The 23,474-nt window shown below is 42.0% G+C and overlaps 1 protein-coding gene across 4 annotated transcripts in view; it reads left to right on the forward strand.

Annotated features, from left to right (window-relative positions):
- Positions 1 to 23,474, forward strand: part of ENTREP2 (endosomal transmembrane epsin interactor 2) — a 456,009-nt gene that overhangs the window by 364,393 nt on the left and 68,142 nt on the right. For 3 of the 4 annotated variants that reach the window (XM_019460056.2, XM_019460059.2, XM_019460057.2), the window contains exon 4: positions 9,095 to 9,229. The exons of the other annotated variant lie outside the window; for it this stretch is intronic. In XM_019460056.2, the coding sequence (XP_019315601.1) occupies positions 9,095 to 9,229 (135 nt within the window). The remainder of the gene's footprint in view (positions 1 to 9,094; positions 9,230 to 23,474) is intronic. 4 annotated transcript variants of the gene reach the window in all.

Consider the following 23,474-nt stretch of genomic DNA (forward strand, 5'->3'; position numbering starts at 1 on the left):
TGGATACTGTCTCCAGAACCTCATTTCCTGCCTCCTCTGGAAACTGGCTGTGTCTGCTGCCCCCTATTTCAGAATGGAGTCCATGCAGTACATACCTGTGTCCCAAGCTCCCACCTAAGTCCTGTGCAGGAGTGTCTCATAGTGGAGCCCTCCTTTAAGGGCTCCCTCCCAATTAGGCAGGCCTGGAAAGCATTTCTGGAGAAGGTAGACCGACTCATAAGGTGAGTATTCCCCAAACTGAGGAGGAAGGCTTAATGGCATTGGGCGGCCAGGTAGAATGACCCATATCTGTTATACCTGAGTTATTGCTACATAATAAGATTTTATATATAACTTCCCATTGGTCATTTTATTTTCATATTTAATTTATTTTATGTTAATGTATTTTTAGGTATTTTGTATTTGTTACTATTAACTGAGTACAATACATTTGTCATTTTTATTTTTTAATTTTTTTTAAGTTTTATTTATTTTTTTTAGTAATCTCTTCACCCAGCATGGGGCTCAAACTCATGACTCCAAGATCAAGAGTCGCATGCTCCTCTGACTGAGCCAGCCAGGCCCCCTGCCATTTTTCTTTTTATTTGGTTGTTACTAGTATCATATTTTTAATAATAAGTATAACAAATAATCTTAATTCCAGTTTTTTTAGTATATTCTCTTAGGTTATTTTAGATAATCAATCAAATAATTTGGAAAGAAAGACAATTCTGTCTTTTCCAATATTTACACAACTTACAATATTTTCTTATTGCATTAGCTAAAACATAGGAATTATCTTTCCATTAAAGGTCACAAGCAACTCAGCTTGAAATACCATTTTGGACTTCCCAGTATCTTTTATGGTTATTGGACTTTGGGTTTACTGCATCTTTTGGATTCAGTACAGTAGTTTATATTTTGCTATGAAATTATCGAGGTTCTCCAGATTTTTGGATTTATGGCCTTAGACCTGCCTCCATTCTCTAAATCTCCAACATTCTATATTTAAAGCTCCTTTCTCATTTCTAATCATGTTTCCTTTGGCTTTTGTTTTGTTTTCTTTTGTTTAGTCCTACCTGGGGTTTGTCTATTCAAGAATTATCTTTAGGCTTTATTATCCTAATATCTTTATTCCTATCCTCTATTCCATTACTCTCGCTTTTTATGTTAAATTCTTTTTTGCTATTTTCTGTAAACTTGGTTTTGTTCTTTTCCTGATTTAAGTTTTACATTTTATTTTCAAGCAGGCCATTCATTTTTAACCTTTTTCCTTGAGAATATAAAACATATTTAAGAAAGTCTGCAAAACAAAAATATAAAGCTCAGCAGTTTATCATAAGGCAAATATGCATGTGACCTCCACTAAAATCTACAAATAGAGCATCTCCAGAAACCCAAGGCCCTCCTTATGCACTCCCAATTCACTGCCTCTCTGTTCCCAGTGAGGATAGTCACTAGGATATTACAATTAGGATATTACATTAGATTGGGTAGAAATCTTTAATATAAATGGATAATGCCAAACTGTATTCCAAAGTTGTCCCAGTTCACAACCCCATCAGCAATGTATAAGAGTTCCTGTTGCTTCACATCCTTATCATCAGTTGGTATTGTCTATTGTAATTATTTTTCAATTTTAGCCATTCTGGTAAGAGTGTAACCAACATCATATTGTAATTTTGATTTCTATTTTTCAGATTACTGTTGTGGTGGGGCTCCTTATCACGTTTCACATTGGGTTGTCTTTTCCTTAATGTTTAAGTGAGGGGTTTTTTGTTTGTTTTGGATATAAGTTTTCTATACTTGCATGTAATGCAAAATCTTCTATTTTACTCTCATTTGGGTATTATTTTATGAAAAGTTTTTCATTTCAAATACATTAGTCATTTGTTTATGATTAATACATTTTGAGTCATGCTTAAGAAGTGTTTTCCTACTCCAAGGACATGAAGGTATTCTTATCATCCTCTCACAGTTTTATTGCTTTGACTTTCATATGTTCATCTATAGTCCATGATAAAAATGCCTCCATGAGCAATTATGAACATTCCTGAAATAAATGAATTAATAAAAAGTCTCAGTAAAAAAAAATAGAAGATCTGAAGAGCCAAATGAAAATTTTAGAACTCAAAAATGAATGAAATAAAAAGCTCCATAGCTGGGCTCAATGTCAGAATGAAGGGGAATGAGAAAAGAATCAGTGAACAGAAAAATGGAACAGTAGGTAGAAATTACCCAAATTGAACACCAGAGAGAAAATCGACAAGAAACAAAAATGAAGAGAGCCTCAGTGGTTTATGGTCTAACATTCATGTCACTGGAGTTACTGAAAGAAAGGATTAAAAAAGCAAGGCTGGGGCACCTGGGTGGCTCAGTCAGTTAAGCGTGGGCTCTTGATTTCAGGTCAGGTCATGATCTTACAGTCATGAGTTTGAGTCCTGTATTAGACTTCACGCTGCCAGCTTGAGTCTATCTCTCCCTCTTTCTCTGCCCCTCCCCCACCCATGCTTGCTCTCTCTCTCTCTCTCTCTCTCTCTCTCTCTCTCCCCCCTCCCTCTCTCTAAAAAATAAATTAATAAACTTTTTTTAAAAAGTAAGGCTGAAAAATACTTGAAGAAATAATGGCTGACAATGCCCCAAATTTGGCAAAAGACATTAACCTAAAAATTCAAGAAGCTGAGCAAATCCAAACAGGATTCTCCCAAAGAAATCTGCACCAAGACACACCATAGTCAAACTTAAGAAAACTAAAGACAAAGAAAAATCTTGAAGTAAGCCATTAAAATAATGATAATTTACCCATAGGGGAAAAAAAAACAATTAGGAAGAAAAGATTCTCTGTTTTCTAAAACCATTATAATAGTAAGTGTCCTGTCTCCTTAGAATTCTTTATTTATATAAATGCTTTATTTCCTGTCTCTATTCTTGCCGTAGGGTATTTACATGGTTGCCATAATTTACTGTTTCATCTTACTCATAGTGTAAGTTTCCTTTGCTATTATGGGGAATATTTCTAAACATGTGGAAGTTAAACAGCACACTTCTAAATAATCCATGAATCAAAAAGAAGCCTCAAAGGGAATCCAAATATATTTAGAAAGGAATGAAAATAAAGCATGACATATCAAAATATGTGGGATGCAGCTAAAGTAATACTAGGGAAATTTGTAGCACTAGTTGCTTTCATAAGAAACAAGGAAAGGTCTCAAATCAATAACCTAATTTCCTACCTCAAGATACTAGAGAAGAAAGAAAATCAACCCAGAGCAAGAAGGAAACAAAGAAGATAAGAGCACAAATCAGTGAAATCACAAACAAGAAAATAGTTGAGAAAACCAATGAAACAAGGAGCTGATACTTTGACAAGATCAACACAAGTGACAAACCTCCCCTAAGAAAAAAAAGATAAAGGGCACAAATTACCATGTCTGGAATGAATTGGGAACGTAACTTCAGACTCTGCAGACATCAAAAGATAATAAGAGAATAATATGAACATTTTTACACAAATAAATTTAACAACATGGATTAAATGGATCAACTTCTTAAAGAACACAAAACTACCATAACTCACACAATATGAAACAGTTTCAATTACACTATAACTATTAAGGAAATTAAACTTTTAATTTAAAAACTCCCCAAAACAAAATCTCGAGGCCCAGATAGTTTCACTGGATAAGTCTACCAAATATTTAAAGGAATTAACACCATTTTCACATACTGTTTCCCAGAAAATAGAATAGGAATGAACACTTCCAAGTTGATTTTATGAATCCGGTATTACGATCTACCACAACCAGAGAGAGAATACAGTAAAAGAACACTAGAGACCAATATCCCTAATTAACATAGATGCAAAGATCCTTAACAAAATATTAGCAAGTAGAATTCAGCATATATAAATAAAATTACATATCATCTCCAAGAGGGGTTTATTCCAGGGATGCAAGGCTGGTTCAATATTCAAAAGTCAATCAATGTAATCTATGATATTAATAGATGAAAGAAGAAAATCACATGGTCAGATCAACTGATACAGAAAAAGCACTAACAAAATTGAATATCCTTCCATGATAAACAAATCTTTAGAAAAATAGGCTTAAAGGAGAACTTCCTGAACCTGAAAAAGAGCATCTACAAAAACCCTACAGTGAACACGATACTTAATGGGAAAAGACTGAAAACTTTCCCCCTAAGATCAGAAACAAAGCAAGCATGCCTGTCCTCACCACTATCGTTCAATGTAGTATATATAGTGCTAGAAGTTCTAGTTAATGCAACAAGGTAGGAAAAGCAAATTAAAGCATACGAATCAGAAAGGAAGAAATAAAACTAACCTTATTTGTAGATGACATGAGTGTATACATAGAAAATCCCAAGGAATCTCCAGAAATAATCCCTTAGAACTAATCAGTGAGTTCAGCAAGCTCACAGGATACAAGATAAACATGCAGAATTCAGTTGTATTTCTCTATATTAGCAATAAGTGTATGGGCACCGAAATTGAAAACACAGTCCTATTTATAATCACTCAGAAAGTGCACAGGGGTAAATCTAACAAAATATGTACAGGACACGTACACTGAAAAACTACATAATGATGATGAAGTAAATCAAAGAATTCTACGTAAGTGGAGAGACATACTGTCCTCATGAATTGGAAGAATCAGCATAGCAATGTTATAAATTCTCCTCAAATTGATATGCAAACATAATGCAATTCCTATCAAAACCCCAGCAAGTTTTTTTTTTTTGTAGACGTAGACAATTTTATACTAAAATGTATACAGAAAGGAAAAGAAACAATTTTGAAAAAGAACGAAAGGGGAGGAATCAATTTTATTTCAAGACTTATAGCCACAGTAGGCAAGGAAGAGAGATAAGTAGATAAATGGAACACAACAGAGAACCCAGAAATATGCCCAACTGATTTTTGAAAAAGGTCAAAAGCAATGGAGAAAAGATAGCCTTTTCAACAGATGGTGTTGGAACAATTAGATATCTATGGGTAAAAATAACAACTTCATCCTAAGTGCCATAGTAAAAAGTAGACAAGGTCTAACCACTCTCCGAAGTGGCTGTGCCAATTTACACACCCACTAGACCTGTCTGAGGGTCCCCATTGCTCCACATCCTGGCTTATTCTTGGGAGTTTCAGTCTTTGTAATTTTAGACAGGAAAGTACTGAAGGAACTTACTTCCCCCAAAATGAGATCGTAAGCCAAGACACAAGAGAAGAGGGGATCTAACAAAGGAAAGAGAATTCGAGGTGATAAAAGAAAAATGTCCCAGCATGTACATGAGTAGTGTAGACAGACCACTTATAGATTGACGAGTCCAGATTAAAGCAGGACAGAGAGGCTCCATGGAACTGTCTCTAAGAAGAAAATAAAGCTGACAGAACATCTGATGAGTAGGATTACACTCAGGGTATATTTTCAGTTCTCTTGGGGAGATTGGGGGTGAATTAGAGACAAGCACATAGGACACTAAACAAGCAATAAAACAAAAAGAATTAAGACTTTAGAATAAAAGACAAAGATCGTATATAGTACATGGTTTATTTGACTATGTGGTTTGCACATATTTTCTCAAGGTCGATAGCTTGTCTTTCATTCTTGTAACGGGTCATTTGTAGCACAAAAGTCAATTTTTGCTCATTATATTTTTGGTGTTACTCCAAGAACTCTTTGCCTAACCTTAGATCCTAAAGATTTTCTCCAGTGTTTTTTTTCTAAAGACCATAAAAGTGTGTTTTTTTTTACATTTAAATTAAATTAAAATTAAAATACATTAAAATTAAATTAAACCCCAGCCACAGCACAACAGAGTTGGTCACAGTAAATTGCTGGGATGTGCATTTACTCATGTGAGTGATGATTGGTCTTGGGCATTACCTGAGGCACTAGGTACTTACTGTAGCTTAAATAGATTTTCCCTGATTATAGAATCTTAATTCTTCAGTTGGAAAAAATCGTTGTGTGCTCTGTAGCAAGTACTGGGCTGTGGCTTTGAATTCAGAGCAGGCATACTTTAACAAGTATCTAGCGTGAGACACCATTTCAAACTTATTATGCAGACTTGGCGGTGGGTGCCTTGAGAATCTTGTTTCAGACCTTTCTGTTCCATTGAAGGAGACTTACCTAGACCTGTCTGCTCCCCGCAAATTATCTCCTCCTTCCTCTTCCAGCGTTAGGTTGTTTTATCCCCAAAGAGTGCGATGTGATAAGCAATTTACATGAGTGTAGCTAGTGGACCATGCGATGTGCTGCCTCTTTCCAGGGATCTGTTCATGCCAAACAGGCTGCACCTCATGTTGTTCAGCCAGGGTGGCAGGCAGCAATGGAGAGATTGGGAGAGAGAGCCATTCCCAGCCAGCACTGTTGTAAGTTCTGCGTGCATCTGTGAATAAGACAGACCCAGATCCTTCGCTTACACTCTGGTGGGCGGAACAGAAGATAAACAGAATGAGTCCATCTCAGGGCATGTGAGAAGGTGGTAAATGCTATGGTCAGGGGAGAGAGCACAGGAGAGTGAGGGGGATCCAGGGTGGGGCGGAGGGAGGGAGGGAATAGGGAAAGGCAAAAGTGGGACATCAGGGGGAAGAGAGTGGATCTCTGGGGAAAGAGTTTCTACAGTTTAAGTGCCTGACATTAAGCTTTTGATTGTCAAGGTATTCATTTCAAAGACCTCCATCTCAAATAAACACATTGCCCAGAGTTACAAGTCACACAACAAATAAGGAGCCAGGCTGCCCCAGCCATGAAGTTTCCCTCCCCGCTGGGCGACCCAGATAACTGACCTCTTGAGTTATCCTGCTTTTCCCTTCCCATGCCCTAATTCCTGCTCTTAGGGTTTAAACTCACCAATAAAGAACAAACCCGTGAAGCCCTAAACACCCCACCCTGGACCACAGTAAAGGCAGAGCCCCAGGCCCCCTCTACCCTTCACCCCCTATCATGACATCACTACATGGCCCTGGGTATGCTATGTCCCCTCCAGGAACTGCAGCCAATAAGCTTTGTTTTGTCAAAGTTCCCTGACAGTTGTTGCTGAGGAGTGTTTTGCAATCATTTCAAGAACCACGGGACTGGTCTAGCCACAAGTGTCTGTGGGGAGCTCATCACAGGTAGCATGGGCCCAGGTGAGTGCCTCCAGGCATTCCTGATCAATAGCATCACTATCAATAGGCTGAGACCACCACAAAACAGTTCCCATTGCAAGAGCAATGACTGACTTCTCAGTCCTTCTTCATTTCATGGCATCTCTAGTTGGAAGAGAACCTGAGGGGTCTGTTAGGGAACAAAGTCCCCACAGCCTCAGCCCAGCCCTCGCCAGCCAGCAGGAAGGGGCCTTGCCCAAAGCACATATCTGGTGTGCAGGATTGAGGGGCCCAATCCCAGCTGTCCCTGAGTTCTGTGTGTTCTGTGGATCAGCAGGACAGGCTGCCTCATACAAAAGGGGGACTTGTACTGAACGACCTGGCCCTGCACACCTCCTGTGCACCTCCACTGTGGAATGTTGTTATGGGTGACAGTGTTGTTAGGGCTCCCTCAGCTGGACTCCATGCTCAGGGTGGACTTCAACTCCAGAGACTGGAGACATCACTAAAAGCAATAAAAGCAAAAGCAACCTTCCCGGCCCCCGGCCCGTAGGTGGGGTGGTGGAGGCTCCTGGCAGTGGTTGGTGCAGGTATGGCTCTCCTCCTGCTGGCCTCCGCCCTCAGTTCTCCTCCTCCAGTCTGTCAGTCATCATTTTAGATCAAATTAAAAGAGCAGAAATTGAAGCATAAAGTAGGTAAAGGATAAATTAACTTGAGGTTTAAAAGATGAAAATTTGGCCCTGGACAATACCCTTGACCTATGGCTGTCCCTTTTTATTTCACTTCCCTGGAAGTCTGTGTTAGTGAGCAGTTGGGTGTGTAGGTGACAGCAGCTAGGCGTAGAGGACTCAGCCAGCAATGGGAACAAGTCAGTGAGGGTGGGTGCCTAGGGCTGTGAGTTGCAGAAGGCAGTGACTTCTCATTTCTGCAGGCTGGCGATGCGCGGTCCACTTGAGGCTGCAGGGAGGTGGGGGGGGGGGTGGGCAGGCGTGCTCTGAGGGTTTCCTCCTGGGCTCCAAGCTTTCAAAACACTTGAACTGCATTTTTTCCTTCCCTGGTTTTTAATTTTCCAAGACATGTTTATTTACACAGCATTTATTGAAATGCCACACCTTATCACATTGTGAATCCTATGACTGTAACATGTGGTGGTTGCCCTCGGGGAGCACACAGGACATAAATAACTACAGCTAGATAAAATAAGTCTCCAGCAGATCTGGGGGCGGAGTGCGCTGCCCAGAGAAGAAGCAAGCAGCTCCGGAGAGGGAAAACCAGACAAGTCCTCAAGGATGACATGGGAGTTGGGTCTTGACAGATGAGTAGGAGTTTGATAGGCCATGACATTATAGTGAGGAAATTGCTGACCCAGGGAGCGGAACATGCCAAGACACAGAGCTATGATAACATGTCTCCATACATAACTCAATAGGAGTAGCATTCTGTTCATTTCCTTTTGTTTTTAATGTTTATTTTTAATTTATGTTTGAGAGAGAGCAGGAGAGAGGCAGAGAGAGAAAGAGTGACAGAATCCCAAGCAGGCTCCACAATGTCAGCACACAGCCCGATGAAGGGCTCGAACTCACAAACCATGAGATCATAACCTGAGCCAAAATCAAGAGGAGTTGGACACTCAACTGACTGAGCCACCCAGGAGCCCTTCTGTTCATTTACTTTAATCTCTTTCTGTGACTCCTCTGTAACTGTCTGTTACTATCGCTTAGGTTTCTTCAAGCTTATTTTTTTCTTTTTCATTAATTGCTTTGAAAATCAGAATTTGAAGTTATTCCTCCTGGTGTGTGTGTGTGTGTGTGTGTGTGTGTGTGTGTGTGTGTGTGTTTCCATGGCTTTTGTCAAGATAAATCATTTGGCTTTATTACTTAAAGAAAACTGAACCAGGGTGCTCTGAACTGAGGCATTTTCACATGATCTTAATTGTGTAGCTCAAGTGTACCCACCAGGGCAGAATGCCGTTTTAATTGTGAGATCTGTCTGTGTTCCTCTGTCTAGATTAAGTTTGACAGTGTCGGGGTGTGTGTCTGCTGTGAAATGCAGCACCAGTCATCCGGCTGCAGCAACCTTGGGGAGACGCTGAAGCTGAATCCGCTGCAGGAGGACTGCAACGCCGTGAGGCTGACGTTGAAGGTGATGGCCAAGGGCACTGCTTATTCATGCATTCCATCCCATGCATTTACAGACATTTTAGGAGGGCTTTACTCATGTATCTATTCCTTCCACTTCTTAATTCATCTCTGTAGCTGAAATGCAAGAGGGAATATCTTTCCGGAGAACATTTTATAGGATTATAGATTTTCACTTTAAAGGTGTTGCTTTCTGGATCTCGTTTTCCATTTTTACCATTTCACTTTCCTGCCTCTGACATATGTGGAGTAGGATATGAATGGTTGAAACAGGTCTTTACAAATGTGGATGTGATGCATTCTACTGCTTTTCTAACATTTTTGCTGGTACACCATCAGGGAACAGATGGGCATTTATTTTGCCTTTTTTAAAGATATTTGGAGAAAGACATTTTACAATTTCCCACAGCAATCTATTCTTGTGTACAGCATCTGATTTTTTTAAATGACATGGAAAATTGTTTATATTATTCCTTTCTTTTTCTTCCTGCAAGTTTTTTTTTTCTCCTGAAAACCAAAATTGGCTGCTTAAAAATGCATATGAACAATGAACCCAGTTCTTCTCTTTTCCCTGGGTGAAAATGTGCTAAAACTTTTCTAAAAGGATGCAGCAAGGTCAAAGGAATGCTTTATGGTGATAAAATTGTATTTACAGTATGTAGGGAGCTCTAGAGTATGTCCATAGGGAACACAGTATGTGGGGAACTGGAGACTCGAAGAGTCACCCTGGAATCGGGGGAGAAAGGAGGAAAGTGTTGCCCTCTGGAATTGAGTACCTGGGTGTCATTCCAAATGCTGGCAACAATGACCTGTTGGTCTGGGCGAGCTCCCTATTAGTCCAGGGCACTGTGAAAGCATGTGGCAAATGGGCAGTGACGTAAGAGAAATAGGAAATGTGCCTAAAGTACAGGGTGGGACTGACTTCCTCTCGCAGAGTGGTTCCAGCAGCCCTCCAGAGTAACAGATCCAGGAGGCTCAGAGGAACCCAGACTGCAGCACTCAGGGGCCTGTCCTCTTATGTGCAGGGTGGTTCTTGCCACCTCACGTTGCATACAACCATGGTTTCTCTCACTATGGTCTTGCACGGGGTCAGTGTCTGAGGCCCACCGTGGCCTTTCACAGCCCTCCTGGAATGGGGAGATGGGCAGCTAGTGCTCACTCTGAGATCTCATTCTGACAACTCCTAAGTCACCTCCTGACTTTTTCTTTCCATATTTAAAAAAAAAACAAAACAAAAACAGGGGCGCCTGGGTGGCTCAGTCGGTTGAGCATCCGACTCTTGATTTCAGCTCAGATCACGATCTCACAGTTCATGGGATGGAGCCCTGCTTCAGGCTGTGTGCTGACCATGCAGGGCCTCCTTGGGATTCTGTCTCCCTCTCTCTCTCTGCCCTTCCCTGGCTGGCACTCTCTGTCCCTCAAACTAAATAAACATTTTTTTTAACTTAAAAAAAATTTTTTTTAATTAAAAGAAATTTTTAAAGGGTATTTCTTGCTGCCTATAACAAGACAATAGGTAATTATAATTAAATTACAGTGCAGTCACTGCCCCCTGGAAGAGTGCACAAATCCCCTAGGGAATCTCTCAGTCTGGAGGCCACATGGGTGCGTGCATGCAGTTAAATAGCTATGTCATGTCCCACTCAGTTGATGGGCTAGAGGTATTTGGTCTGAAGTCCCAAGACCTTGGAGTCCTTTATGACACCTGTACTCAGTGGTACCCTCCCAGGACCTGTCTTCTTGACTCTCTATCCCCTGAGGAGTGGCTGTGGCCTGAAAGATGGTGCTGGAACCACAGTGCTCCCTCTAAGAAGGCCCAGGCTGGGCTGACAAGCCTGCAGTCCCACCCACCCTTTCCCAGTGTCCCTGGCTCTGGTGCCCTGATGAGGAAACCACTTGGGAGAAGATAACTACAATGAAACAAAGTGAAGGAGACCTAAACAGTTCAAGTCAGTGCAGGGGAGTCTTCTCAAACGGCTCATCCCCATGGGTGTTCAAATTGCCCAAGACAATTGTGAGAGCTGAAGGCCTGAGAAAGACTACACCAAACTTCTGAATAAATTTGTTTTAAAAAACTTCTCCGGATGTAGGAACTGTCAGAGCTGGTGGCATGAGGCTCCGAATAAGGAGGATTTATGATTGAAAAAGAGGGAGAAGTGAGCAGCCTGCCCCCCAGCTGAGGGCCGGTAATGAGAGCAATGGCCTTGAGTGTGTAGGGTGGGGAGCTGAGTTTCATCTGGAATCTGGTAGATGAAAGACACTTGGAAGGGAGGGTCTGTTTACTGCCGTCCTCTAGCTTTGTTATTTTCTCAAATCATTTTGGCTATCCTAGTTCCTCTGCATTTCCGTGTAAATTCTGGAATCAGCTTATCAGTTTCTCCAGAAATCCTGCTGGGGTTTTGATTGGAGTGGCATTCACTCTGTATCTCAGTTTGGAGAGAATCGACATATTCGTGATATAGCTCTCCATTTACTTAGGTCTTTAAACATTTTTTTTAATGTTTATTTTTTATTTTTTGAGAGACAAAGAGAGACAGAGTGTGAACCAGGGAGAGGCAGAGAGAGAGGGACACACAGAATCCAAAGCAGACTCCAGGTTCTGAGCTGTCAGCACAGATCTCAACATGGGGCTCAAACCCTCAAACCATGAGCTCATGACCTGAGCTGAAGTCGGACGCTTAACCAACTGAGCCACGCAGGCGCCCCAGTTCTTTTTATATTCTACTAGTGTTATACAGTGTTTGAGATATCGATCTTAACATATTTTCTTTAGTATTTTTGCTTATGGTATTTCATGTTTGTTAGTGCTATTTTAATGGTGCTTAAAAGTTTTTTAACCATCTCTTGTTCATTGCTAGTATATAGAAATTTGATTTTTGTTACTGATCTTGTATCCTGTGATCTTGTTAAACTCACTTAATAGTTCTGGTAGCTCCTTTATAGATTCTTTTGGATCTTCTCTGTAGGCAGTCATGTGAAATGCAATGAGAGGCAATTTTACATCTTCCTTTCCAGTCTGAATACTCCTTCCTTCCTTCCTTCCTTCCTTCCTTCCTTCCTTCCTTCCTCCTTTCTTCCTCCCTCCCTCCTTTCTTTCTTTCTTTCTTTCTTTCTTTCTTTCTTTCTTTCTTTCTTTCTTTCTTTCTTTCTTTCTTTCTTTCTTTCACCTCATTGCAGTATTGGATAGACATGGTGAGAGCATACATCCTTGCTTTCCTGATTTTAGGAACTAAATATAGTGTTAGCTCTAAGTTTTTCTATAGATGCCCATTATCAGGTTGTAGAAGTTATCCCTGGTTTTCCTAGTTTCCTGAGAGTTCTTTTTATCATGGATGGACGTTGGATTTATCCGTCTTTTTCTGCATCGACTTAATGTTCATGTACTTTTTCTTTTTTGGTCTGCTAACATGGTGAATAACACTGATTGACTTTTGACAGTGAACTAGCCTTGCATCCCCAACATAAACCACACTGGGCCATTTTCCCCTCAGCTCTGCTGAGTCTGTTAATGCCTCAGAGACATCCTTCATGTCTGTGATTGTGCCTTTCCATTTGATTCTTCCATATAGCCTCTGTCTCTATGCTGAATTACCTACATGACCCTGCACACTGCTCACCTTTTCACTAAAGCATCTGTCCCAAGTGAACACATGCTCATGTTTCTCAACATGGAGATTCCCATGTCCTTAGAATTTGGGTTGGTTGGATGCCATGTGACCTCAGCTGTCTGATGGATTCCAATTAAGTTGTGAATTTGCAGAGTGTCCAGCGTTTGGTCATTTAAATGGTAGGGGCAATGCTCTTTTTAGCTTTCTGCATCATTATCCATAATTGAATATTGAATATTGCTACAGAGAAAGACCTTAAAGTCAGCCTAATGCTTTCTCCCTTTTGGGCATGTGGTGGTCATTAATTCTGTTTAAAAATACTTCTAGCTCTCCAACTTCCCTCAATGTGGTAAGATCGTACTTCCTAGTCTCCTTGTGGTTGTTCAGTGCCATGTGAGCAAAACTTCTATGTATCACTTCCAAGCCTGAGTATCCAGTGCTCTCTTTCCCTCTGGCATGGTAATAGGCAAGTTATAGATGGGGGCTGCACCATTAGTCTAGGTACTACAATGGGTAGAGCCCCCATAACTCACCCACATTTACTCACATTGGACATTTTAGCATGAGTGAGAACTAAACTTGTTGTTTTAACCCACTGAGATTTGGGGGATACTTGTTACCACAGCATAACCTAGCCCATCCTAGCTGATGTAAGGCATCATTTTTTGTTTTTTGTTTTTTGTTTTTTCTTGGTTTTCTTTTTCTTTTCTTTTCTTTTTTGGTATAGGTGTCAGTAATACTTTTAAATTATCAAGTCCATTCGCTTCAGTGTGATACATCTTGATATTGATCAACCTTTCTCAAATTTCTTGTGGTACCATGTACCCTTTGCACAGTGAGTTTTCATCTTGCTTTATTTCAGCAAAGTTTTCTTAAAGTATAAATCTGAATTTTTCTCTGTTGTCTTTGTTTTAGGATAGCTGAATCTCTTGGACTGCTTTTATCCATCTTTCCTATCATTCCCCCCCCCCCAATTGTTTACATTCTTCCTTTTCCATCTCGTTTTGCTCAGTTTCTCTTAAGGCTCTCTTCCCACCTTGTTTTCTGCAGTGAATATTATCTTTGTGCTCTGCTTTTGATGCAATCTTGAGCTCTGGGCAGGCCACTTCTCAAGTCTGCTTCTCTATTGCTTTTTCCTTACTTATTCCGTGAGCACTTGTGTCTTTGCTTTTAGCCCTTGGATTACAGCAACCTTCTCTGTTTGTTCCCAGTTGTCACCACAGATGTCTCTAGCTGGTTAATTACAGTGGAATTTTCAATGTGTTTCATATCTTTCTTAGATCTTTTCTGATGTGTATGGATACTTCAAAGCACAAAAGCCTATTCCTAACCTATATCAAGCATTGTGCTCTATTTAAATAGGCTTTATCATAATGAAGATTTTATACTTCCTTCTCATAAATATAGGTACTCCTTCCTCTGAGATTCTTATAGATCTAAGTGCCCCGTTCTCTAGTTTTTTTATAATTGCTGGTGCAGTCATTTTTAATGTGATCATTACTCTTAAAGTCATTCAAGCCACGCTGTGTTGGATGACACCCCTGCAGTAAAAGGCTTTGCAGCAGGCACCTGGTGTTTCTTCTCCGCATTAAAACTCTCAGAACACACAAGGGTGGTAGGAAAGAAAGGCGCTCTTGTAACAAGGAACAAATTTCTGTGGGAGCCCCTCCCTGTAGCCTACAGATGTTCTTAACCCTTAGCCAAAGGAAATGCAAAAGGGGGATATTATTTTCATTAGTTTCTCTTGCTCTTATTTTTTTGGCCAGCAATTAGAGCAGGTTCACTGGTCTCTTAAGTCTGATTTGAGGTTCTAGCTATCTGATTAGTAATACTTCATGCCTAAATTTCCATATTAAATTATGGATTATCCATACTTTGTATCTAATGAATTCAGTTTGTGCTGGGGAAATCTCATGTAATTGGTTTAGGAATCAAAGCACCTTTGATTTTAGTTGTGTTTGAGTTAGCTGATAGGGACTTAATGAGATTGGTCTAACTACTCACTTACCATTATGCCACCCTCCTTCCCCCTCCCCTGCTACTACCCACCAATACCAGAAAGTTGTACAGGCACAATCTGTCATCAGGGAAAATGAACAGAAACCAGTCTTCTTCCTGGCTAGTGAAGAATATATTTGGAATCCAGAAAATGACGCAGACACTGCTTCACTCACCCCTAAGATTGTTTTCTATGGCTTGGAGGCCTGGAAGCCCTCTGTCCCTTGGTCTCTTTCCTGCCCTTCCTGACCACTCCTATTCCTGGATTCTCTTGTTCTTCAGCAGAGAACCCCCGGGGGCACACAAGCCTCTCGGTTAGGGTATTGATTGCCTCTTAACAGGTAACACCTCATGTCCTACCAAAGTTTACTGCTCCACCCTGATAGGAGTGAGGGCAGGGCAAAGGACAGAGGCACAGAGGAGACCTAGAACTCCATTGTGCCATGCAGGGATCCCAGGATTGCAGAACCAGAGTCATGGACTGTCCTGTTGTCCAGCAGCCTATTGTGTGGGTAGAGTGAGGTCAGATGGCTCTGCAGGGGTCCCTGAACAAGTCCAGTGTTGGGCAGCACTCCTCAGAGGGTCTAGTTCTCCAAGACTCAAGTTTCAGCTCCCTGATGACAGGACCTGGCTGTGGGCATCACATTATGAATGTGATGAATGTGATGAATCTGTAAAAAGGGACTGAAATTTAGGATTTCAGAAGCTATTTTTCCAAAGCATTAGACAATGGTGGGCAATTTTACCTAAAGATGAAGTCTACACAGATCCCCTCTCCTGATAAAATAATATCAAGGCTTTTGTAAGATAAGATGATAAAATAAATGATAAAGGATGTTTTAGTAGTGTAATGTTTGTCTTTGCCAAGCCCAGCACAAGATTGTGACATATTTCCTGATCAGTATTAACAGAATTTTTAAAAGGTTACAAAAATCAGAATTGTTAACTGGTAGAATATGCTTCATCATATGCTGATATGATATCCATCCCAGCTTTAATTCTTTCCTAGATCCCAGAATGTCATTATGGTTTTATTATAATGATATAATTCTAATTCAGAACAGAGTTAAAAATCTATTTCTTGCTTCATCTATCTGGATTTAATTTATTGAGCCATAGGAAACCAAATTACCCAAAGAAACATTATCAATGGACAAGGAGATAAAAGTTTCCCAAGAAATCAGTTATTGAATTTATGTGCTTTCTTGTCTTATCTTACAGATGGTTTATCTTTGTCTCTAAAAACGTAAAAAAAAAAAAAAAAATGGGGGGTGGGGAGGGTGACAAGATAATTTCCAAAAAAAAAAAAAAAAAAAAAAAAAAACCTAGGGACTTGGAAAATGGACTCATCATTTAGTATCTAATCTTCAGTAAGTTCTTAACCATGCTAAAGAAATAAAAATGATTCTGAGGATAAGTGAATGGTCAACATTTTGTGACAAAAGTCACATCATGGACTGGCATTGTGCAACACCACACACACACACACACACACACACACACACACACCTGCTAAATGTGATGTTTCCATTTTGGAACTGGGCAGCTACATAGAGTAAGGCAGATGTATCATATCTCTGTATAGCTTTCTTCTCACCTCTTGACTTTTTTAAAGTTTATTTACTTATTTATTTTGAGAGCAGAGAGAGAGAGAGAGAGAGAGAGAGAGAGAGAGTACAAGCTGGGGAGGGACAGAGAAAGGAGACAGAATCCCAAGCAGGCTCCATGCCATCAGGGCAGAGCCCATTGTGGGGCTCGAACTCATGAAGCATGAAATCCTGACCTGAGCCAAGATGAAGAGTCAGACGCTTAAGTGACTGAGGCACCCAGGTGCTCCTCTCACCTCTGGATTCTTAAGGGAAACACTAATGAGTCCCTCTGGTCAGGTGGGATCCTCTCAGAGATGAGGTACTATCACACTTAAACTAGCAACCATGGGACCCATGCAAGGGGATGTCTAGAAATAGTTCTCCTGGCCACTGAACACAACTCATGTCATGATGTCCCTGAGTGGCATGTTCTGTCCCCTCCAACACCACTGGAAGCCTGCCTTGCCACCCTCCGATCTGGTGGCATCACTTTCTGTGCACGGCTGTAATACTGAGTCTGGTGGGACATCTGCAGTTACAGATCCATTTAGCATTAGTACAATTAAATGCCCTTTGGAATAATCCTATGGATCAGAGGTTGCACCCAAGAGAGCTGTGACTGACCTGTACCTGCTGAGTTAAAACAAGGTCCAGGATACTCAACATTTGAGGTAGAAGTATTTTGAGTGATATTCACAGAAGTCCCCTCCCAGGCAGGTGGCCTTGCTGGACTGGTTCCAGCAGTGTCCTCCCAGTGTCTCTTGGCACTTGTAGCCCCACCCAGGACTGGTGGATGGGCTTGCAGGTGCACCTATACCTCCTCATGCAGTCAGTTAAATGAAGGCCCAGGCATGGAGAATGCAGGCCCCAGAGGGGCTCGCTCACTGCTGGGGAGCAGGACACTTTCAGTGGTGCCAGTCCCTTGCCTTTGTCCCTCCCTTCAGTGGTTTTCCCCCAAAGTCTCCTCTTTCTGGGGAAAGTACATGGCATTTCAGGGAGATGCCTCATGCAGAGCCATGGCATCTCATGCTCTTAACCTCCCTGCTCCAGAACCCACCTTCTGCACAAGCCCAACAGCCCTCTCCAAGGTCACTACACAACCTGATATTTTCCCTGAACCCAGCCACCCCTCAGGGAGGCTTGGCAGGGCACCCCAGTTCTCCAGCCCAGGTATTGTCACCTTGGGCTTGCTTGTACAGCTTCTACTCCCACCAAGCCTGCTGTCTGGCCTCAGTTGGACTCCACTGTGCAACACCACCCTTCTCCCTGTCCTTGAGACATATTCACCATCTCAAGGACACAGGGACCAGTGCTCAGGCCTCCTGCACTCACTTTTCCTAGCTCCTCTCTGGCTGGTTGGCCCATACTCCCTGGATAGTGTGTGCTCTCTCCCTGACTGCACCCTGACCAGCAAGACCCGCAAACCTTGCCATGAACCCTGTGCCTTATGCCTTAAACTCATGGTCACCAGCCTCATCTAGCAGTCTGTGCTGCTCAGCACTTCTCCCACCTTCCTCCTCTGGCCATCTCATTGCTCAGCTCTGAAATCTCCTCAGTATTAGGGTTCGCCAAAGTAACAGAACCAGTGAGATGTGTGAAGCAGTACACACACATGCACGCACGCATGCACACGTATACTATACACACAGATACACATATACACACTATATGTATGTTTATATATGTATATATAGACACACATATATAAACACAGAGACAGAGAGATACCTTAAGGAATTGGCTCATGTGATTATGGAGGCTGACAAGTCCAAAATTGCAGGGTGAGCCAGCAGCCTGGAGACCCAGGGAAGGGCCATCATTGCAGTTCAGGTCTGTAGGCCATCAGTCTGTGGAATTTCTTCTTGCTCTGGAGAGGTCAGTCTTTCATTCTCTTTATGCCTTCAACCGATTAGATGAGGCCCACCAACATATTGGAAGGCAGTCTGCTCTACTCTGAGTCTGCTGATGTAAATGTTAGTCTCCTCTAAGAACACCCTCATACAAAAATCCAGAATGTTTGATCTCGTATCCAAACACCACTCCAACCAAGTTCACACACAAAATTATCACATCCTCCTACACCCTGGTCCAAGTACATCTTCTGTCCCCTGCATCACACCATCATACATCGATGTTAAAATTGCACAACTGATTGCGTCACCACTTGCTTTTAGGGCAAAGCTCTAAATCTTGAGCGTGTCTTACAGAGTCATTATCTCCTCTCTGGCTTCAGTTTTTGTGACATTCTTGCCTCTCCCCTTCCCTGCAGTCACACTGGCTTCCTTTAGCCTCCAGGACACCCCTCAGGGGTCTCTCTGCACCATAGTCTTGGCACACAATGCTCTCTGGTCCAGAACATTCCTTCTCCTCATTTTGGTGAGCTTATTCCTCCCCACCCTTCATCTTTCACCTTCCCCCTCAGACTAGCCCTGGCCATCCTTGTGCTAAATTCTCATAATTCCTTGTACTTTATTTTCCCATGAAGCTATCACAGATTGTAGCTATGCATTTGTGTAATTTCTTTATTAATACCTGCCCCCTCTCCAGACTATAAGCTCAGTGAAGGCAGAATGGTATCTTTGCCTTACTGTGGCTTCCAGAGAAGGACATGGCATGATCAGCACTCTGTAAATGTTTCTGAAATCAATGAGTTTTTAATTCATTCATTCAGGAAGGTTTTTTTTTTTAATATTTTATTTTTTTGGTTTTTTTTTGTTTTTTTGAGAGAGAGAGAGAGAGAGAGAGAGAGGTGGGGGAGGGGCAGAAAGAGAGGGAGACAGAGAATCTGAAGCAGGCTTCAGGCTCCAAGCTGTGAGCACAGAGCCCAACGTGGGGCTTGAACTCGGTAACAGCGAGATCATGACCTGAGCCAAAGTCAGACACCCAACCAACTGAGCCACCCAGGTGCCCTGAAGTGTTTTTTTTTTTTTTTTTTGACGTTTGTTTGTTTTGGAGAGAGAGGGGAACAGAGGATCCAAAGTGGGCTCTGTGCTGACAGCAGAGAGCCTGATTGATACAGGGCTCAAACCCACGAACCGTGAGATCATGCCCTGAGCTGAACCAACTGCCCTGAGATCATGCCATGGCTTAACCAAATGAGCCACCCAGGCACCCCCTCATTCAGGGAGTTTTTTAAGCATCTTTTTTTTCATGCCTGAGTTGGACATCAGATGTGCAGAAATAAATAAAAGGCAGACTCTTCCCACCAGGTCTAATGGGGAAAAAGTCACAAGCACAATAGCAATTTCAGTGCACTATCTTATTTCCACTGTGAGAGGAAATAAAAATATTAAATTATAAAAGAATTTTCAATCCTCCACTCTGTCCTAAGGGAGGGCCATTATTTTGCTGAGTGGCCTGATGGATAAAGTGTTAGGTATACACAGGAGATGGAGGTGGGTTAGCTATAAGGACAGAATTGGTGGCACCTGGGAAACTGAGGGAGTAGGAAGATAGGATAAATATTTTGGATTCTGTCACTGAATGATCCCAAGCACACCCAGCTCTAGGTGCAGTGATAATGTGACCACAGGCCCCACCTAACCCTAACTGAAATAACTGAATGTCTATAAAAATAGATGTATTCGTTCTCCAGAAAGACAGAACCAGCAGGATAGCTACAGTTATAGGTATAGACATAAATACAGATATATGGAGATTTATTATAAGAAATGGAGACCAAGATGTCCCATGGTCTGTCATCTGCCAGCTGAAGTACCAGGAAAGCCCCTGGTAAAATTCAGTCCAAGTCCAACGGCCTAAGAATCAGTGGGGAGCGGGGATGGCAATGGTGTAAGCTGTGGGCTGAGTTTGAAAGCTCAAGAAGCAGGTGCACCAGAATCCAAGAGCAGGAGGAGTGGAGAGAGAGAATTCCTCCTTTCTCCCCATATTTGTTCTATGCGGGCCATCAGTGGATTTGATGATGCCCATCCACATTGGTAAAGATTATCTTCTCTACTGAGTCTACTGATTCAAATGCTTCTGTCTTCTGGAGACACCCTCACAGACACTAGAAATAATGTTTTACCAGCTTTCTGGGCATCCCTTAACCCAGTCAAGTGGGCACATAAAATTAACCATCATGATAGGGAAAAGCCTGCATCACAGTGGACATTAAGGGTATCAACCCATCCTTTTTAGAAAGTTCCAGAATTTTTTGCCAGCTATATTGCGTGCAAGACCAAAACAAAGACAGATAGGGGGGCACAGCTTACAACTGAGCTTACAAACTCATCTCTGTGTGATCTTCCTGGAGGTCACTGGAAGCCATCTTCCACACTTTAGGAATGTGTCCTAATTTTTTTTAATATTTATTTATTTTTTTATTTTGAGAGAGAGAGAGCAAGGGAAGGGCAGAGAGAGAGAGAGGGAGAGAATCCCAAGCAGGCTTTGCACTTTCAGCATGGAACCAAATGTGGGGCTCAAACTCACGAACCATGAGATCATAACCTAAGCCAAAACCAAGAGTCAGATGCTTAACCAACTGAACACCTAGGAGCCCCAGAATGTGCCCTAATTTTGAAGAGCCAGGACTGATAGGTGAGGTGGTTGGTGGGGCAGATGTGGAAGCAGCAGTGGTGACAAGGGGTATTTTAGACCCTCACCATCTCCATAGGCTGCACTCCCATTGTTTGAAATGGACAACAGACATTTTTAAGGTCTGATGCAATGTGCTTTGTAAACACAGCTTCAGGATCCCACCACCACCCAATTCCACCTAGATTACTGCCCTCAAGCCTCCATCATGTAGATGTTCTGGAGTCACCACCAAGGGATGTGCTGCTTTTGGAGTCCTTTGGCTGTTGTGGTGAAAGCAGGATTACATGCAGCTTCTTAGGGAGACACCAGGACTGGGGTCCTATGCCACACAGGTGGATACCTCTCCACCCCCACACTGGGACCCACAGTCCTTGGCACATTCAGGTAAGGAACCACAAAGAGTTATTGGCCCAATTCCTTCCTCTGTCTGCTACAGGATTGCTTCAGTGCCAGCACAGCCTGGATTTAAAGATCTGAGGGGAGCATTCTGACAAGAGCGAGCAACACACTGTCTGGGACAGTCGCAGCACAAGTAATAATAGACAACCTTTTCACTCGCAAGAGTGTCCCAGTCACTCTGGTGTCCAAACAAAATCAAGGACTCCAGGAGGAGCGCTATTGCTTTGTCTGGGGGCAAACAGACTGGTGGAAATGCTAAGGATTGATATAAATGAACGGGAGGAGACAGCGTGGGGACCACTGTTGGAGATGAGAGGCTATTTCTAACGCCTTTAGTTATTTCCAGGGCTCTAAATTAATATAGGGATGCTCAGAGGAGGAGGGTGTGAAGAGAAAAATAAGCAGTATGGGAAATTTTTCAATATAATTCAATGATGAGGCCATTTGAAGGAATGCACAAAAATGGCAAAAGGGAACGTGAATGCACAAAAGTACTTATAACGAAGGAGCCAGATGCAACTTTTGAGTTCAGGACGTAAGTTCACTGTCTCGATTGTGGTTCTGGCTACACAGGTGTATGTGTGTGTCGAAACTCATCACATTGCCCATTTAAAAATATGTGCACTTTATCGTATGTCAGTTACACCTTAATGCATCTGTTAAATGTCTTTGTGACAGGTTAAGCGAGTAGGGGAAGATGAAAAGTATTAAAGCAAAGACAGGGAAGGTAGAGACGGGATGATGCAGGAATTCAAAGATGAGTTCAGGGCATTTGATTTGATCCAGAAATCAATAAGCAACTGGTTGCCGAAACTTGGGGAAGAAATGACATAATCCTGGCAGGGCTGAACAAAAATGTTTTTGGGCCACAGTGGAAATGGGCGAGTTGACAAGGGTCACAGGACAGAGTGCATTTGACTTAGGAGCAGAAGGGAGGAGAAGGAAACCGCTCAGCAGAGGAATAATGTATAATAGTTTACATTGGGCCCCAGTAGGGCTTTTCTGGGTGGTCATCCTCTGTGAACTAGTTTGCCAGTCTGTTTAAGATCTACCACACTGTGGTTTTTTTTCTACACATTGTCCCAGCTCCAGTGAGGTCTTAAAAGGCAGACTTTATCATTTACATTTCAGAGACGAGAAAATGGCTCCAGAGTATGCAGGGACTGAGCTGTGGTCTCCTAACTGGTAGTGGATCCAGATTTCCGTCTTTCATGCCCAGTCTGGTGCTTCCTCCCCCACCACCACCATGATCTGCTCAGGAGGAGGCAGACACAGAGCAGCAACAGGCACAGGGTCATTTCTGTTCAAACAGAGATGCCCTAGGCAGACCCTGCACTGTTCTTCTGCAGGCACAGGAACTGACCCCTCTGCCTTGCAAACATTAGGAGCAAGTTCAACATATTGGAACATCTGAGAATAATGTAGCGAATACCATCCAGACGGGCCCAATCTTATTAGGTTTATAAAATTTGCTTCTAATATTTCTAAAAATAAGACATATGTTATTATATATTATTACAAACCCAGCTGAGTGACCCCGCCCCAGCTATGGCTCCCCACTCTCTCTGTCTGAAATTAGAAGGTGCCCAGGGTTAGTTTTGCCATTCCCATACACGTTCCTATACTTAACAAACATTGTAGCCAAAATGTGACATAATCAGTACCATAAGCAGTTTTCTGTCTCACCCACCATCATGATGTTTATCCATGTGGATATATGTAGCTTTAATTCTGTCTTGTCAACTTCTGCATAGGTTTGTAAAACCCTAATATTCTGCAACTCACTTATCCAGTTCATGTTAACGGACATTAATATGTTTTCAGGTTTTTGCTGTCACAACAGTAATAGAATGGAAGTCACGCACTCATCAACGTGCGCTCATGGGCTAGATTTCCTTTAGCATGCATACTGTAAGGGTGCAGTGATGTGCACCTACGCTTTTACAGGACATTTCCTATTTCCTTGCAAAGAAATTGCACCTGCCTGCTCTTACGTCCGACGGAGGAGATGTCTTTGCTCGGTCCATGTCCTTGCCAAGAATTCTTGACATTCAGACTTTTTATATGATCATTTCCTATTTGTATTTTTCACCAGTGAACTGCCTGTTTTGTCTGT

The sequence above is a fragment of the Panthera pardus genome, unplaced genomic scaffold (genome assembly GCF_024362965.1).
Source record: "Panthera pardus isolate Hobbes unplaced genomic scaffold, ASM2436296v1 HiC_scaffold_24, whole genome shotgun sequence".
In the NCBI taxonomy this organism is placed as follows: domain Eukaryota; kingdom Metazoa; phylum Chordata; class Mammalia; order Carnivora; family Felidae; genus Panthera; species Panthera pardus.